This window comes from Condylostylus longicornis, unplaced genomic scaffold (genome assembly GCF_029603195.1).
Source record: "Condylostylus longicornis isolate FDR11 unplaced genomic scaffold, ASM2960319v2 ptg000098l, whole genome shotgun sequence".
NCBI classification, from domain to species: Eukaryota; Metazoa; Arthropoda; class Insecta; order Diptera; family Dolichopodidae; genus Condylostylus; species Condylostylus longicornis.
This window is the reverse complement of record NW_026578066.1, coordinates 238,163-254,690: the sequence shown is the minus strand read 5'-3', so window position 1 is coordinate 254,690 and position 16,528 is coordinate 238,163. Positions and strand designations below refer to the sequence as shown.

The window sequence follows — 16,528 nt, the reverse complement described above, 5'->3', positions numbered from 1 at the left end:
TTTCATATTCTTGAGTAAATCGTAGTATATAAGAGGACACATTTCACATTTCACTGGAATTGAAAAATGATAAAGTATGGAATGTGTTTTTATGTATTATTACTCTATTTTTATAAATTATGTATTTAAACTTAACTTTTACTATTGTTGTTTTAGACATTTATTCTTCAGATAGTAGTACATCTATTGGGAGTTCATATTGTACAAATAAATGCCCTTGTATGACTGAAATAGAGAAACGTTTAAACGATGCTATAAATATTAAGAATTTTAAAAGGACTTCTAAAATTAATTCGGAACACGTAAAAGATCGTATTTTATTTCGTAAAGCTGTAATTGGTAGAACTAACAGTGGAAATCATATAAGAGAAAGCATATTCTCTGAAAAACTTCTTAAATGAGATGAAAAATCAAAGTTTTGCATGAACAGGAACATACATTTTTTCAAATCAAAAACATACTATATTAACAACTTTTTTTAATAATAATTAATTAAAGTTTGAATGAATTTTAAAAAATTATGTGTTAATAACTTTTATATATAATCCGCTAATTTTATTAACTTAAGTTTTCTTTAAGTTGTATGATTTAAAATTTGCTTTTAAGTAATTGCTTTAAATGAGTTGTAAGGCCGAGCTGGTATGCATGAGCCAATGACGCGTATGTTGCTCTAAATTTACTTGTATTCGTCGGTTTTTTATACAAACGTAAGTAAGAAGATGTTTAAGGTCAGACTGTACGATATCATTGATTTTGTTTATTTTGCTATACTAAATGTTTGTACTAAGCAATTATTGATCATAAAATATAATTTCTTTTAATACGTTTCATAAAATGATTTTATACGAAAAACATTTTATTAATTAAAGTTTTCAGCTTATTAACTGAAATTATCACTAAAATTTCTTATAAGAATATTAATTCACAAACTTGTATTGTTAAAAAAATTTTATAGATTAATTTATATTGCTACACCCACACAAAACTATCAATTAGATATTCCTATAAGCATTCTTTTTTTACATTTAATTTTGAAAAAAAATCAAGTCGTATAAAGTTCTTCGCTACAAATGTGATAAATTGGGGATAAAATAAAAAAAATTGAAAAATTAAAAAAAAATTTGGTAATAACAATTAATATTATATAATAAATAGCAATCTCATTGAACAAGCCTGCTTCATATTAATAAGGCAAGACGAGCTTTTTAACTTGATATAAGATTTTATTAATTAAGAAACATTTCATTATTTCCAACTTTGTAACCTTTTTCCATTTTTATTTATTTACGAACTTTATTAATTGGTTTTTAGGTTTATCTCATTAAATCATTCTTAATAATAAATGTTCTTATTATAAAAAAAAAATTAAATTTTATACAACTCATATAAAAATTATATAGAAAATAGTTCCATTCACTTGCTTTTAATATCTAAATTATTTTATTTTATTTTAAGTTTTTATGATTATTTTATTCACTTTCGTATCATCATTTTATTTTCATTTTTGTAATGCTAAATTTACTTGGTTTAATTAATTTCAATATTAAATTGTTCTAACAGCACATTTCTTATTTTTTATTTAATAAACACAAATTTTTTAATCTGTATCTTTTTTGTAATATTTTTGAGATTGTTTTACATAACTATATCTGGCGCGTAGAAATTCTTTTAAATATGATGAATCAAAGCTATTCATTTGTGAACCTCCATATTCATATGGTAAATTTTCTTTTCCAATATATTCCTTCAATTTTTCTAAATTTGAACTTTTATGAAAAATTGCCTTGAATTAAATTAAATTTCTTGTGTTAAAATAATAAAAAAATGATTTCTAAAAATAAAAATAAGATTATAAAATTTTTAAAAATATTTACCAATTTTTTTAAACATCCTAGAAATGGTAAAATAAGTGATAGTAGTGAACTAATTAAAGCATTTTTTATTAAAAAATGAGCTCTTTTATCTTCTAATCGTATTGGCATTATATCACATTTTTTTCCAATTAAAGTAGCAATACTTGGTGTATAGTATTTTATATAGTTACGATTTATACTAAAACAATATTGTTAAATTATTAATTTTATATAATTTTACTATAATTTAAAAGTATTATTGTACCCTTCAGTATCCAATATTGTTGTAATACCATACTGTTGACCACGTGGTGATGATAGTACAGATTCATAAATTAAATCATCAAGTTGTACTAATTTAATATTATAGTTTTCAATATCATTGAATGCATCCACTATTTAATTGTAAAAAAAAAAGTTTTAATGAAAGAGCTTTTTATAATAATAGGCATTTTTTAATTATATATATTTTAAAATTGGGTCGAATATTAATTAATGATCGTACGCTAACATTTATATACATATGTACGTTTTGTAACACATAAACTTTGTAACGTTATGATATAGAACCAATATTGCTTTTTAATAATTGCTCTAAACTTGTACTATTTTAATAGTTTTAAAGTTAATTGTTGTAAACATTTGAATGATTTGAATTTATAATATTAAAAAGTAAAAGCGATATTAATGGTATTAGTAGTATTAGAATATTTTTATAACAAATTTCAAATTCTTCTAAGTTTAATTTAATATATCTCTGTTTTAATTCAAAATTATTTTGTTTAAATATAAGAAAGAATCTATTGCTAAATTAACAGATAATATTTGTATATAATGTGTGATATGCGAGTAACTACCAATTTGCTTTTATTAAATTTAAAGAAAACGAAATTGTAATTTTAATTTTTAATAATCAAAATATGTAACCATAATAAATGAAAAGGTATTCCAAGAAAAATCAAATCAATTAACTATCAAAGAGGCAATGTTAATACTAATAAATTTAACTCACCAATCTTATGAACTACTATAAATTTTCCTTGTTTATCTGTATGTGGTAATAATATTCTTGTATTTAAATTATAAATTTCTTCAAAATCATCTGGTGTCTGATCATTTGTAATCCAATCAGGATATTTATTTTTAAAATCATAATAATCGTGTATATTTTTTAATGCATCATCTACATTCCAATTATTACAATATAAATAGCGGCCCAAAATTTCAATTTCTGTACCGATCTTTAAATCCGGTGAATCTTAAAATATTGAATTGAAATTATTTTAAATTATTATTAATAATTTTTGAAAATATTAATAATTTTTTTTTTTGTTTTTTAAATATTATTTCCAACCTTTAACAAGGTTTTTTAAATGTTCAATTTTTTTTTTTTGTTCATCAGTAAATTCAAATTTTCCAATATTTATTGACATTTTTATTTAATTTTATTTAAAAATTACAATATTTTTTAATTGATTTGTGCTAATATTGGTAGTTTTCGCTTCTACTTCTATATTTTGACTAATATTTTTTGTTGGTTAAACTAGAATTTTATTCTTAAAGCTTTTTTTAACTTTTCTTAATTTTATTTGTTTTTTTTTATTTTCTCGTAAATCCATTACTAGCGACATTTATTTACATTCTTTAAATTGACCTCAACAACTTTGCTTTACAAACAATTATATTTTGTTATACCAGAGAACATTTCTAATCGAATAATAAATATACAATTCACAATTGGAAACCTAATTTTTTATTAACCTTTGTTTGGTAATTCCAAGCATTTTTTTTTTAAGTTTTTACTTATATGCAAGAACACTTTTAGAGAGTGTAATAAAAATATATGAATAAATTTTAAATTTAAAATATAATCTTAGATTAACCACAGTACAGCTTGGCTTAAATTTATTTCGAACTTCAATTTGATTTAATTGAAGCAGATTGAATTAAATTTATTACAGCAGAGCACCATTCATTTATTGCAATTACAATTTTATAAAATTTTATTTTACTTAAAAATGGAAAGTCTATGCAGGAAGCTTACGGTAAAGAAAGTTCAGTAACGGTAACAATAATATATGCTAATTGTGATAAGCGTTTTCGAGGTTGTATTCGTACTTAGTGGGAAGAATTATTGTAGATAATTATTAAGAGTGTGCAATTCAATTTTCAAACACTAGTGTAGTTTTATTTTATTTGCGTGAGTTTTTTTTACAATATTTTTACGTTTTCTTTTTTAAAGCCATAATCATTGTATGTATATATAAATGTATATGTACGTCAAAGTTACAATGCTCGTAATTCTTACACATAATAGTAGAATTTTCAATATTGACACAGTTTTCAATTATTTGCATAATTAGTTATATAAGATATAAAACTTCTGAAAGTATTTTTTAATTTAAAAGATTCTAAGAAAAGCTTTTTGTTTTTTCTGTTAAAATGCGTAGCTAGTTTTTATATACGGGGATAATAAATCACTTTTAATGTAAAAAAAAGCAAAAAGTTTAACTATTTAACTGAATGCATTGCACTTTAAATGTAAATACAATAGAAAACTTTTACAAATTTTAGAATATGACAAAATAAATTGCATACATTTAGGATAAAACAAATTATTTATTAAAACTTAACAATACAATGTTATCAGAATTGTTTCCAGGGATTTATTAATCAAATATTCATTATGAGATGTAAAATATTAAAAAAACAAATTATAGTTAAGTAATTATTTTTAAAATTTTGCATATACATATACTTTATTTCTATTTAAATCTATTAAGTAAAATATTGTTCTAAATTTATATCTTTAGTATCAACAACATATCCTAATGATTCTAATTCATTTTTAATTTTTTCATTTTTAGTTAATGCTATCCACATAACATATGGATATTCTTCATGTATTCCACCATATCGTTTTGGTAAATTTTCAGGAAATATATGCTTATGCAATGATGACATATCACTTCCATGTATAAATATTCTTTCTCTAATTTTAGCATTTAAAAATGGTTTAAATACACTGTATGCAGCATTAAATGCCCAATTTTGATGTACTATATGTAATGCATTAGTTCTAATTGGCATCGAAGTCTAAAAAGAAAGACGAAAGAAATTTTAATATTAAGAATTATTTTAAATATTGTTAAAGTGAATTTGAATATAAAATTTTTTCTTACAATTACTAAAGCCAACATTCTTTGTGCAACGGCTGGTGTTAAATGTAATAAATGATTCAATGATAAATTTGATAAATCAAAAATACCAACACCACCCAATACTTGAACAGATGGTTCTAATGCACCAACTTCAAGTAATAATAAACTTGCTTTAAAAATATCATCTGATGGAATTTTTGATGGTATCCAATTACCGAAACGATATATTATAATACGACGACCTAATTGATCTTTATATGGAACAACTGTAACAATACCAGCATCACCAACTGGTTTTAAATCTAATGGATGTACTTTTTCATAAAGTTCTTTATTTGCTCGACGAAAACTATAATAATTTTTTAACTGAAAATTAAAAAAAAAAAAGACAATTTTTATTTCGATAATTTCTTTTACAAAAATTTTCATTTATACCAAATTATAACTACTTTCAACTCTCCAATATCTAGCTCTTAAAAATTTTGTTAAAAATTCTGTATCAGTTCTATGTGGTGTAAAATCTCCTTTTTCTAAAATAAATTAAAATTTAATAAATGTTAAACATTGTTGTAATTTCTATAATTACCAAATATCATGTCACGAAATTCTTGTATTATAGCACATACTTTATCTGGATCTTCACCTTGACTTTGTGCTATAGCAGCTAATTCATCATTTAGTGGTCCAAAATCTAAATTTGCAGATATTTCTGAAGATGGCATTTTTGTTTTATGTGATTAAATCGAGAAAATCTACAGTATTAATAATAAAATGTTAATAATGGTTACGATAATGGTACAGTTAAATATTTAATTATACTCTAAAATACAAAATTAACTAAGCAAATAGTTAATAAAACAAAAAAATAGACTTTCTTAAAAAATAGGCCATTCTCCTCGGCTTGTGAATTTATCTTCAAGATTTTGATATTATGCATGACAATAGATTTATTCATTGTACATTACCGAAAGTATTGTAACTCACTAAAAATTTACTAAATTTCATTGTCCATTCAACATAAATCACATTAAACTGTAATATTCGCCATATTTCTTGTCAAATTCTAAATTCAAATTTAAATGGTGGACCAGTTTTATAGAAAAAGTAATTTTCATTTTTATTTAATATTAAAAATTTGTAGTTTTCCAATTTTATTATAGAACGTCATTTAAAATTTTAAATTATAAATAAATTTTTTAACATTAATTAAATTATATTCAAAACAATTAGCTATTAATGAAAACTCTCAATAAAGCTTAGGATTAGAAATTAATTCTAATTCTTTAAACACTTTCAATCATATATTTTGATAGACTGAAAATTAATACTAATTAGATTTTAAATTGATAAAATTAATTTATTTGAATATTCAAGTAAATAATTTTTTTTATGCTAATAAAATATAAACAAAACTTTTCTAAATAAATAAAAGTTAAAATATTATCTTATCTTTAATATTTTCAGCAATAAATGAATTGATTGTCGATCTATTAGATTTGCTTGAAGTTTAATCACATACTCGTATGTCTGCTCTAAAATTTATAAAATTAAAAGCTACGGTCTACATATTCGAATCATATTTTCTAACTTTACAGATTAAGATTATTTTCAATAAATTTATTACTATTTTGAATTATGTACAATATTACTGAATTATGTAAATATTAAATAATTACTCAAATTTTAAGCCAGAAATCACCAATTTTATAACTTGTATTTGATTCCAATACGCACTATGTAATGTGTATCCCAAATCACAGATAATTTAATATTTTATTTAAAACTGATCAATTTTCTTATTTTAATTTTGGAAATTCTAATTTTTCAAATATATTGTCAATCATTTTAATTCTAACAAGGCTAATAACTTATAAAATTTTAATATCTAAGGCGAAATTAAAGAAACGATTTTATTATTTCCAAGAAAAAATAATTAATTTGCGATAAAAATCACAATAGATCTTTATAACAATAGATTACCAATGGAGACCGGTCATTTAACACGACAACAATAAAAAATTTAACTTGCTTTTTTTTATGAATTTTAATTAACTAAATTTTTATTTTATTTGAATATTGTATGTATGGAGAATGTTTATTTAGAACACTTAGCATTGCGAGACAAAGTTAAACTAATTTTATAATAATATTTTTTATTTTGTTTTGAATATTTTATAAAATTATAAACAAAACAAAAATAAACTATACTTACACATAATTGTTATATGTATATAAAAAATATAGAATATTCAAAACAAACTTTGCTTATCACCGTTTTTATTATAAGTGTAATGATATAGGAATTCATTCTCTTATCATTGAATTTGATGAAAAAAATGAATTTTTATATTTGTTTTCTATTTGCTCATTGATATTATTTTAACACATTAGCTGCCAAGAGATACCGACGGATAGAGAAGAAACTAGTAAATATTACGATACTAGAATTCAAGGGGAAAATTGAATGATTCCGTCATATTAAATATTTTATAAAATTGATTTCTTGTATTCTGTGTATTACAATAAAGGTGAGCATCAATTGCGAATGAAATTGTAATAATATTTAGCTATAATGCAAGTTTTATTTGAAAACAACATTGCACTACTCTTAAGTTAATAGATCCATTCATTAACGCATAGCGTAGATACATAGAGAAAACTGAGTTATACCTATTTGTATGAATAAACAAATGTTGTTAACGTAATTTGTTCATAAACATTTCTCGCAATATAGCAAAATTAGCATTTAGCGTAATTAAAATCATATAAAATTATAAACTGTTAATCATGTTATGCTTTCTGCAGTATTGTGTTTTGCTCTTATTCTATTGCATTATTGCGTTTATGAAAATCTCTTTGTACAAATTTTAACTTTAGTTAATGGTATTTAATATATGATTTAGCATTTATATAGCGTTTTTAAACCATAATTTTTAAAAAAAGTTATACAACTTCCACGATGGATGTATTACAGATTTAAACAAAATGGGAGATAAATATGTAATAAATTTTTTTTTTTAATTATAAAATATGTAAGTTTTATAAGATAGAACAAATAATAACTCCATAAAATTTATGATAAAAAAATTTTATATCGCTTTGTTAATTGAGAATAAATTTGATAACGAATATGAAAACTATGAAATTAAGTATTATTATGTTATATATTATGTTATATACGTTGTATGTGTAATCTTTGATATTATATATATGTGTAATACAAAACAAAAGATTTTGAGCATTAAATTTTTAATCTTTTTTTAAAGCCACAAGACTACATAGTATATATTACACAATAGCAAAGTTATCCAAAGTTAAGATTAAGCTTTCAAATAATAATTTCTTTCTATTTATTGTTATATAATTTATATTGAATAATTTCTAATGTTTGTGTGTTTATCTATAGATATATCATATTATTCAAGATGTTATAAAAGATATTAACCTTGAACTTGGTGGTCAAGTTCTACATTATTATTGTTGAGAAGAACATCGCAACTCTATTCACAGAGTAGATACATATATTAAGTCATATAGATATACATATATCATACAAATTTTAAGATTTTATTATATATATATACTATACACACATATTAACATATTATACATATTATTACTATATTATTTGCTCATTTTTCAAAATTTAAGGTTAAAAAATCATGAAAATTTATTGTTTTTTTTTTTTTGATTTTTATATAAGAAATTGCTTCCGGTAAAATATAATTTATGTATATATATAGAAAGCATATATTGATTATATAATTTTATTAATATTATTTTAATTTCTAATTTTGTTATAATAATTCCAAGGTTTTATTTAATTTAATTTTTTGCTTAAAGTAATTTAGAGTGCAGATAAGTGCTTAACATTTTTCTAACATATTTGAGTTTCAATTAAATCTGACTGAAATAAAAATAGACGGACGTAGATTTGTTGGAAATCGAGAAAATCGTCACCTTGAAGTATGCAATAATTTGATAGGTGTTCATTAATAACAAATTTTTACTTTCAGATTTTGAAAAAGTAGAAAATCGAATATTAAAAAATATTAATTGAATTTAGTTGAGTATTCATTACTTCAATATGAAAATTTGGGTTATCAATTTAAAGTTGATATAAAAAAAAACACTTGTGTTATAGTTACAAGTTTTCCCTTTACTGCATCTTTTAGGCGTATGTGGATATTATTGAAAACTGTTATATAAATTTCAACTTATCTGTTTCCTATTTAAATAAATTAATTGTCAAAAAATTTGTGTGTGATATCATTTTGTATATGATTCATTGAAAATATTCAATAAGTTTTAAGATTTTAGAAATTATGATTAGATTGTGTTAAAACACTTTAAATTTATAAATCACCTATATAGGGAAATTTACACCTCTACACTCTAAAATGGCAATCAAGTTTTGATTCTATTTTTATATTAAAAATATTAAAAAAGAATAAGAAAATAATAACATTTTCTTTTTTATGCAAATTTAAATTTCAAATAATTAAGATCCAAACAAATGAAATTTAATTTAATGGCAATTCTTTATTTCACCATTTTGTTTTCTTCTAACTTGCCTAAACACACAATTTCTTTTTTAAATTTTCTGAATTATTGTACATGATTTTTAATTTCTGCTCCCTAGAAATTCGTAAAATAATTTTTAATTGTAATTATTTTTAATAATATAATTTTTACTTTTCATCATTAACGGTATTTTGAATGATACACAAAAAAAAAAATAATATTATTTCCGTTACACTGAACAAAATATTTTATACTATTATTTTAATAAAATAAAAAGAAAAAAAATTACCAGAGTAAGAAAAGATTTGTAATGTTTAGAGGTTTAAAAGAAACTAAAAATCCAATATAACTTTAATCAACATTAAATTAGAAAAAAAAAATCTTGAATTAAAAACCTTAAATTTTTTCTCATATTTTTTCTTTTCAATTTTGCTGCTATTGTGTACCTCGCAAGCTAAAGTTAAAAAAAAACTAAAATTTGCCTCTATATTTTTTACATACATACAGATTCATTCATAACATATACACAGGTAAAAGAAATTCAATGGAAAAGGTTTGTAAACATATTTTAATTGACCTTAGAAGCAACTTTTGTTATTTTTTTCATTTTTTAAATCACTTTTTAATTAAATGCATCGAAAATAATATTAGAAGCGTTCGGTTAATTAAATAAGAAAATATTTTATAGGAAGTAAGATATTATATAAGTATAATGCACTTAGCATCTTCATTTTTGTGTATTCCTCCAATATAAAATAATATGGACCTAGAAATATTGCTCGTTGTTTGTAATTCATTAATAACATTCTATGGAATGCTTGCAATTTGATAATATCACACACAAGATATGGATAATTGATTATTTTTTGCCACCTTATCTTGTAACTGGCTATAAATTGAAATTTTATTACATCTATTGCTTTAATCTGTTTTGTTTTATCTCACATAAGTACATACATTTTGAGTAAAAAAAGATATTGTCTTGCATATTTTTAGGCTTCTTATTGGTTCCCATTTGAATGCAAACAAATAAATGATACACATAGATAAAAGATAATCAAAAAATTTTTCATGAAATTTCAACAAAAGTAAGGGAAAATAAAAGCAAACAAAAACTATCTATCTATGTGTAAAAAATTTTAGGTTGCTAAATATTAATATTTTTTCATAGAAACTTTTCTAGGAGTATCTTGCATATTTGTAGACTGTACTTCTTATCGGTGATTTCTCTCTAGAGTTTAGATAGAGTCTAAATAGACTAATTTTACACTCCCAAGGAACCGGAACCGGTACATATTATCCCGGTAGATTGTTTTATATTTTCATATGAAAGACAGGAGTTGTATTAAAATTCATTTCTGTATGATAGAATTTTTACAGAAAATATGTACGTAGTTTCCGTATGTAGTAGTTCGGAGTACTCATTTAAAATATTGCTTATTCAAAATAATAGAATATTTTTAAAATTATATTTTACTGCTTGCACCATCAGAGGAATGGTATTCGTTTTAAGATCATGTAACGTTTCTGTTATCTCGTAATAAAACAAGTTTAAATTAAAAATATTTCAAGGCGCTCTAAAGAAAAAGATCTACTGTTGCCTAGAAATTAGAATTGACTTTTAAGAATAAAATAAAACCTCAATTAAAATTGATTGAAAACTAAGTTTATTGAACCGACTTATGCGTAAAAATCTATGTATGTCAAAATTTGTCAGCTGATCATTTAGCTGTCATTGTCAAAAAAAACTCAAAACAATTTTTGTAAATACACAAAATCAAAAGAGTTGTAATTTGTTTATTTTGCTGTTGAAGATGCCAAAGGAAGTAAAATGTGACTATGGATTGTGGGAAACAATACCAGAAGAGGTATTTTTGAAAATCTTGCTTTATTTAAGTACTAAGGATATTTTGGCTTTCGGATCAACATGTAAAAGATATTATAAAATTTGTAAAGATGATTTTTTGTGGAGAAAATTATTTCGCAGAGATTTCAAAATATCTAACAACCTTGAATTGAAACCAGGTAATAATTCAATTGTTTCAAAAATTCAATTTTGATTATGTATAATATGGAACTATCGTTGTAAAAATTTTTTAACATTCTTCCAGGAGCAAATTCTTGGGGTTCGGAATATAAACGTCTCTCTATAAATGTACCTATGATTCTTACAGAAGTCCTTGAACAACATTCTCATCAAGTTTTACATGTTAGCTTTTCTCATAATGGAGAAATGTTCGCAACATGCTCGAAAGACTCAAATGTTATTGTAAGAATTCAACATAATTTAAGTAATTTGTAACATTTTTCCCATTTTTAGATATGGAATTCGTCGTACCCCTGTTCCGTAAAAAATGTACATAGTATGAAAAAATATACATGGAAATGCACACAATATTCGCAGTTTAATAAAACAGATACTTTACTTTTAGTTTCGGGTATTCTTTTTAACTCTGATAGTACACAGGGTGAGATTGCGGTTTTCTCTATTAAAGAAAGTAAGTGTATATAGATACGTACATATCTTAGTTTTAAATTTATTCAAATGTTCTTTTGAAATTAACTTTTAGATTGGTCATCATTACTTTGTAGGGTATCAAATCGTCCATATGACGTTTTTGGGACATGGTTTAATGACTATCAACTACTTTCGGGCGATTTCAATTGGCCTAACTATCTAATAAACAAATCATTTGTATGGTTGAATAGAACTAATCAAGATTCTTCAGAACATAGAGTTGCCACGACGCAAATGTATAAGTTTTATAATCGAAATGCAAGCTCTATTCGGGCAATTATAGTTGCCAATTGTCCTTGGATAAATCGTTCAAACAATCCACTGAAAACTAACGATTCTTCTGAAGCGCAACAAAAATTATTGATTCGTAATATAGAAACTAATGGTAATCCTTTTCTTTCGGAGAATCTACACCGTTCCGAATTATCGGAAAATTTACTTGAACATAGAAAAAGGTGTAAAGATTACCGAACAGCACAAAATATTGAACATAGCTTCATTAATAAATTTAGCAATGATTGTAAAAAATCTAGTAAGTTGAATATGCAGTCAATTGATTTGAAAGTTGATGAGGATTTGGAAAATTCTGTGCCCAAGTATTTAATATTTTTTACTGGTTCAAAAACATGCTTACCACATGAAATAGGTATAAAGCGTGTTGAAAACATAGAATTCGCTAATAACTCCGATTTTGAATCATCTTTAAAAGAAGAGCAACAGTTTGAAGGGAGTGGGAGTGCTGTATGGGATCTGGAACATGTAATATTGCCTGAACATTTTTTTTCAAATAAACGTTCAGTACGGTTTTCTTTTTAGAATGAAATAAACGTACCTAATTTGAGAAATTCTGATTCAGTAACAAATCATTTTGACAAAATTGACAAAACTATAGATCTACACGGACATATAATTGGTATGGCACTTAGTCCCGATCATAGGTAAAAAAAAAATTTATAGTGTATAACATTCATAACGATGTGGTGTATAATACTAATTTTAGAAGCTAATTGTTTTAAATACTCTTTTAGATTTTTATATGTGAATTCTCGACCTTGGCCAGAAAATTATGTTATAACAAATCCACTGGAACCACCTCCCATAGCTCAAGAAATTGAAATACATGTTATTGACCTAAGAACTTTGAAGCCATTGGAATACATTTTAAGGTCACATAAAGCTTATACTCCAAATACAGAATGTTTTTTTATATTTTTGAATGTTTCGGATGATTATGTAGCAAGGTAAATTAACAAAATTTATAAATTTATGAATTAACAAAAATTTATAAATTTATTAGTGGTGCCGAAGACAAACATGCCTACATATGGGATAGATTTTATGGGATCTGCCTCGCAAAGTATAGACATTTGGATGTAGTGAACTCAGTTGCTTTCAATCCAAAAGATCCTGAAATGTTAGTTACGACTAGTGACGATCACTCAATCAAAGTATTAAAATTACAAATAGAAAAACATATAAAAACTATAATAAGAAAAAAATGCATTTTAGATTTGGAGATCTAGAGATAAAGTGAAAAAACTTAATATACCTTTTAATGAACAAGCCACCGAATTTCGAAAAAGTTGGTAAACTTATTTGATACCTACTTCAAAACTTCGAAACATTTTTTATTGGTTTATTGTTTTTTATCACTTAATTTATTTATTTTGTAGAATCTGTGTATTGTTTGTATTGAAAATGATGTGATAAAAATTTATCTAAAATAAAAATCTCATTGGAAAACTTGAATATGTATTGCAAATTTTATCCTTGTTATTAAAAATAAAATTAGTAATAGACTTCTTAAGGCTGCTTTTAATATTGAAGTTGCTAAAAACACATGAAATAGCTGCTATTAGAAAGAAACTTGTACAACTTAGATTTGTAAAATATAATTTTAATCATGTGAACTCATCCTTATTAATCGAAGCTATCATTTTTAATTTTGGTATTCGTTTAAATTTGTGCAGACCCCTGAGTATCACTGTTGCCAACACTTTTGTTGACATTTACATGTATAAAGTCGATAAATGTCAAATTTGAATTTGTTTTGAATCAAGCAGCATCAACGTTTTGCATTCCACAATTTAAAATAAATAATAATAATGCCTTTTTTTTTCTAATCATAAATTAGATGACAAGTAATTAGTAATGGATGTTTTTGAATTTCAAAAAAGTCTTCCAACACGTTTTGCGGAATATATGATAGTTTTATCATGGAGTGAAAAGTTAGTGCCTGCTTCACAAGTTCGAGATGAATGGTCATATTTTCTTCAACTTCAAATAGAGCCTGGTGGTGAGTATAATAAATTCAAAGAAATTTTTGTCAATTTAAAGCTTCTGTATCTCGTAAAAGGTTGGCAAGCTATATGGAAAGTTCCAAGAGTTATTTGTGAAAGTTTAAAAATTCCTTACCCAACCTTTGTTATGGGTACAGTAGATCATGTTATTTTTGAAGAACTTAAGGCTGTTTTCAGTATTGAAGCGGTTGAAGAGGACAGTGTTCATATACCTGAAACACAAGAAGTTAAATTGGAAGATTTATATGTAACAATACAGCAAGAAAACACAGCCTTAAATACAGAAAAAACTGCTGAAATTATTGATAATCTAAGATTTTTCTATAAAAATATATGGATGCCGTGGGATCATGATGATGACGATGACCTTGATTGGGTAAAAAAACATTTGGAATCTCGCTTACAATTCTATTATGACTTGCAAAAAAAAATCATTAAGTGTTCAGTAGCTAACCATATCAAAAGCTTGCTATGTGAAGCTAAATATTTGCAGGAAAAAAGACAGTGTTTGGAAATGAATATAAGTGACGACGATGAACTGGAAGAAAGTGTGCCAAAGGAAAATGTAACGGATTTGTTACAGTTGCATTTGAGATTGAAATTAATAAAAAACGAAATGGACATATTGGAAAATCCTCATATGAGAAAAGTATATGAAGAAATAGAATTAAAGGAACGTGGCGTAAATAATGATATTCGTGAAAATTCCTTTAGTTTAATGGTCATTAAGCCATGTACACTTGAGAACTTAAAATCATTTTTGGAAACTTCAAAAACTTGTATTGAGAATAAGTCCTTAATCCGAATTTGCCCTAACTTACAGGTTTTGTATATATTATTATTATTGTATTACAATATGATATCACCATTGCAATATGTAGCTCTCTATACTTAAATATAAAAAGTAGTATTTTAAACACTGGATAATAGTTATACTTATTCTATTCAACTATTTCTGACAAAATATACTTTAATCGCTTTTCACTCTTTAAACGCTAAAATATGTCTTAATAAAGTGGGTATATACATTATGCGGTTCTTATTTACAGGAAGCATTACAAATTTCACAAACGAATGATCAGATATTATTAGATGTCGGAAATCATAGTGTTACAAAATTTATTACAAATTTGCCAGATAAAGGAATGTTAAGTGGAATATTTGAAACAGAGAAAACGATAATAAATTCTTTGGAAAATGAAAGAATTTTATTTTTGATTGATGGTGACTTTACTTTGAAAAATTTAACTTTATATTGTGGGAAGGTCCGAACGGCTATTGTTATAAAAAACGGAAATGTTAATATAATTGATTGTCATATAATTGGAGATGAAAACTCAAGTACCAAACAGGGTATATGTGTATCTGGTAATTCAAGTTTGATTGTTAAAAGATGTTTCATAGAAAATTTTGCAATTGGCATTAGAATAACTGAAGATGCTTCTGTCAATTTACACAACACGATTATAAATGGTTGTGGTAAAGCAATAGAGATTGTTCACAAAAATAAACTTATATGTGAAAATCTTAAAATTTCAAATTCTAAGATAGCAGGCATTGTATGTGGAACTCAGAATACAAGTATAAAAGAAAAGCATGTAATTATTACAGATTTCAATAAAACATTGAAGTGAGTATTAAAATAAAACCTTAATAATTATCTATAGTATGTTTTTATTTTTAAATACAATTAAATTGTTTTAGCTCTAATATTCTTTGGAATGATGAATGCACTTTCGAAAACAATGCCTCCAATATAGTAATCTATAGCGATGAATTTAAAAATAAGCAATATATTGAAGATATTTCAACAAATGGAATCCATACTCCTAGCATGGATAAATTTTAACGAACATTCATTCAAGATAAAAATATTATTTATTTTATTTTTTGAAATTTTTAGAAATATGCTTATTTACACAGATATGTTTATATTTACACAAACAATTATATGCACTACCAATAAAATAATAATTTTAACTTATTAAATTCGTGATGTTCATTTTATTTTGTAAAAAGTCATTTCTTTTATCTATATTTTAATATTTATGAGTTAAAAGAGTAGTTCTCATAAAGAATGATTAGAATAATTGAAGTTTCAAAGTAAATTTAAAACAAATGTTTTCATAGTAATTTAGGAACTAATGTATAAAACTTAAATATAACTATAAA

General features: G+C 24.0%; 4 protein-coding genes across 5 annotated transcripts; 2 read left to right on the top strand and 2 right to left on the bottom strand.

Moving 5' to 3' along the window:
* Positions 1-1,509: 1,509 nt before the first annotated feature.
* LOC129613940 (clavesin-1) lies at positions 1,510-3,558 on the bottom strand. Its single transcript, XM_055528290.1, has 5 exons — positions 3,549-3,558; positions 2,866-3,111; positions 2,119-2,248; positions 1,875-2,052; positions 1,510-1,783 (listed from the first exon to the last, which is right to left on the bottom strand). The coding sequence occupies exons 1-5, from the start codon at positions 3,556-3,558 to the stop codon at positions 1,598-1,600; spliced, it is 750 nt and encodes a 249-aa protein (XP_055384265.1). The 3' UTR covers positions 1,510-1,597.
* Positions 3,559-4,521: 963 nt separating this feature from the next.
* LOC129613983 (clavesin-2-like) lies at positions 4,522-9,971 on the bottom strand. 2 transcript variants are annotated; one of them, XM_055528345.1, is made up of 6 exons: positions 9,934-9,971; positions 9,828-9,870; positions 5,601-5,766; positions 5,450-5,544; positions 5,036-5,380; positions 4,522-4,949 (listed from the first exon to the last, which is right to left on the bottom strand). In XM_055528345.1, exons 3-6 carry the CDS (start codon positions 5,734-5,736, stop codon positions 4,632-4,634), a joined length of 894 nt encoding a protein of 297 aa, XP_055384320.1. In that variant the 5' UTR covers positions 5,737-5,766; positions 9,828-9,870; positions 9,934-9,971; the 3' UTR covers positions 4,522-4,631. The 2 variants fall into 2 exon arrangements, with proteins under 2 accessions (XP_055384320.1, XP_055384319.1); XM_055528344.1 differs by lacking the exons at positions 9,828-9,870; positions 9,934-9,971 and adding an exon at positions 6,995-7,134.
* Positions 9,972-11,322: 1,351 nt separating this feature from the next.
* LOC129613987 (F-box/WD repeat-containing protein 5-like) lies at positions 11,323-13,789 on the top strand. Its single transcript, XM_055528350.1, has 8 exons — positions 11,323-11,563; positions 11,650-11,807; positions 11,859-12,036; positions 12,109-12,815; positions 12,873-12,994; positions 13,085-13,297; positions 13,354-13,504; positions 13,566-13,789. Exons 1-8 carry the CDS (start codon positions 11,353-11,355, stop codon positions 13,644-13,646), a joined length of 1,821 nt encoding a protein of 606 aa, XP_055384325.1. The 5' UTR covers positions 11,323-11,352; the 3' UTR covers positions 13,647-13,789.
* Positions 13,790-14,110: 321 nt separating this feature from the next.
* On the top strand, positions 14,111-16,296 carry LOC129613989 (protein nessun dorma). Its single transcript, XM_055528353.1, has 4 exons — positions 14,111-14,352; positions 14,413-15,179; positions 15,406-15,986; positions 16,061-16,296. Exons 1-4 carry the CDS (start codon positions 14,208-14,210, stop codon positions 16,203-16,205), a joined length of 1,638 nt encoding a protein of 545 aa, XP_055384328.1. The 5' UTR covers positions 14,111-14,207; the 3' UTR covers positions 16,206-16,296.
* Positions 16,297-16,528: the final 232 nt, after the last annotated feature.

Coding starts and splice junctions, on each gene's coding strand:
- LOC129613940 (XM_055528290.1), bottom strand. Junction 2,249..2,865: donor TATAGTAGTTCATAAGATTG/GTGAGTTAAATT, acceptor ACAATTAAATAG/TGGATGCATTCAATGATATT. Junction 1,784..1,874: donor TAGGATGTTTAAAAAAATTG/GTAAATATTTTT, acceptor ATTTAATTCAAG/GCAATTTTTCATAAAAGTTC.
- LOC129613983 (XM_055528345.1), bottom strand. CDS start 5,736: ATGCCATCTTCAGAAATATCTGCAAATTTAGATTTTGGACCACTAAAT. Junction 5,381..5,449: donor TTGAAAGTAGTTATAATTTG/GTATAAATGAAA, acceptor TTTAATTTTCAG/TTAAAAAATTATTATAGTTT. Junction 4,950..5,035: donor GAATGTTGGCTTTAGTAATT/GTAAGAAAAAAT, acceptor CTTTCTTTTTAG/ACTTCGATGCCAATTAGAAC.
- LOC129613987 (XM_055528350.1), top strand. CDS start 11,353: ATGCCAAAGGAAGTAAAATGTGACTATGGATTGTGGGAAACAATACCA. Junction 11,808..11,858: donor CGAAAGACTCAAATGTTATT/GTAAGAATTCAA, acceptor TCCCATTTTTAG/ATATGGAATTCGTCGTACCC. Junction 12,037..12,108: donor GGTTTTCTCTATTAAAGAAA/GTAAGTGTATAT, acceptor ATTAACTTTTAG/ATTGGTCATCATTACTTTGT.
- LOC129613989 (XM_055528353.1), top strand. CDS start 14,208: ATGGATGTTTTTGAATTTCAAAAAAGTCTTCCAACACGTTTTGCGGAA. Junction 14,353..14,412: donor ACTTCAAATAGAGCCTGGTG/GTGAGTATAATA, acceptor ATCTCGTAAAAG/GTTGGCAAGCTATATGGAAA. Junction 15,180..15,405: donor GAATTTGCCCTAACTTACAG/GTTTTGTATATA, acceptor TCTTATTTACAG/GAAGCATTACAAATTTCACA.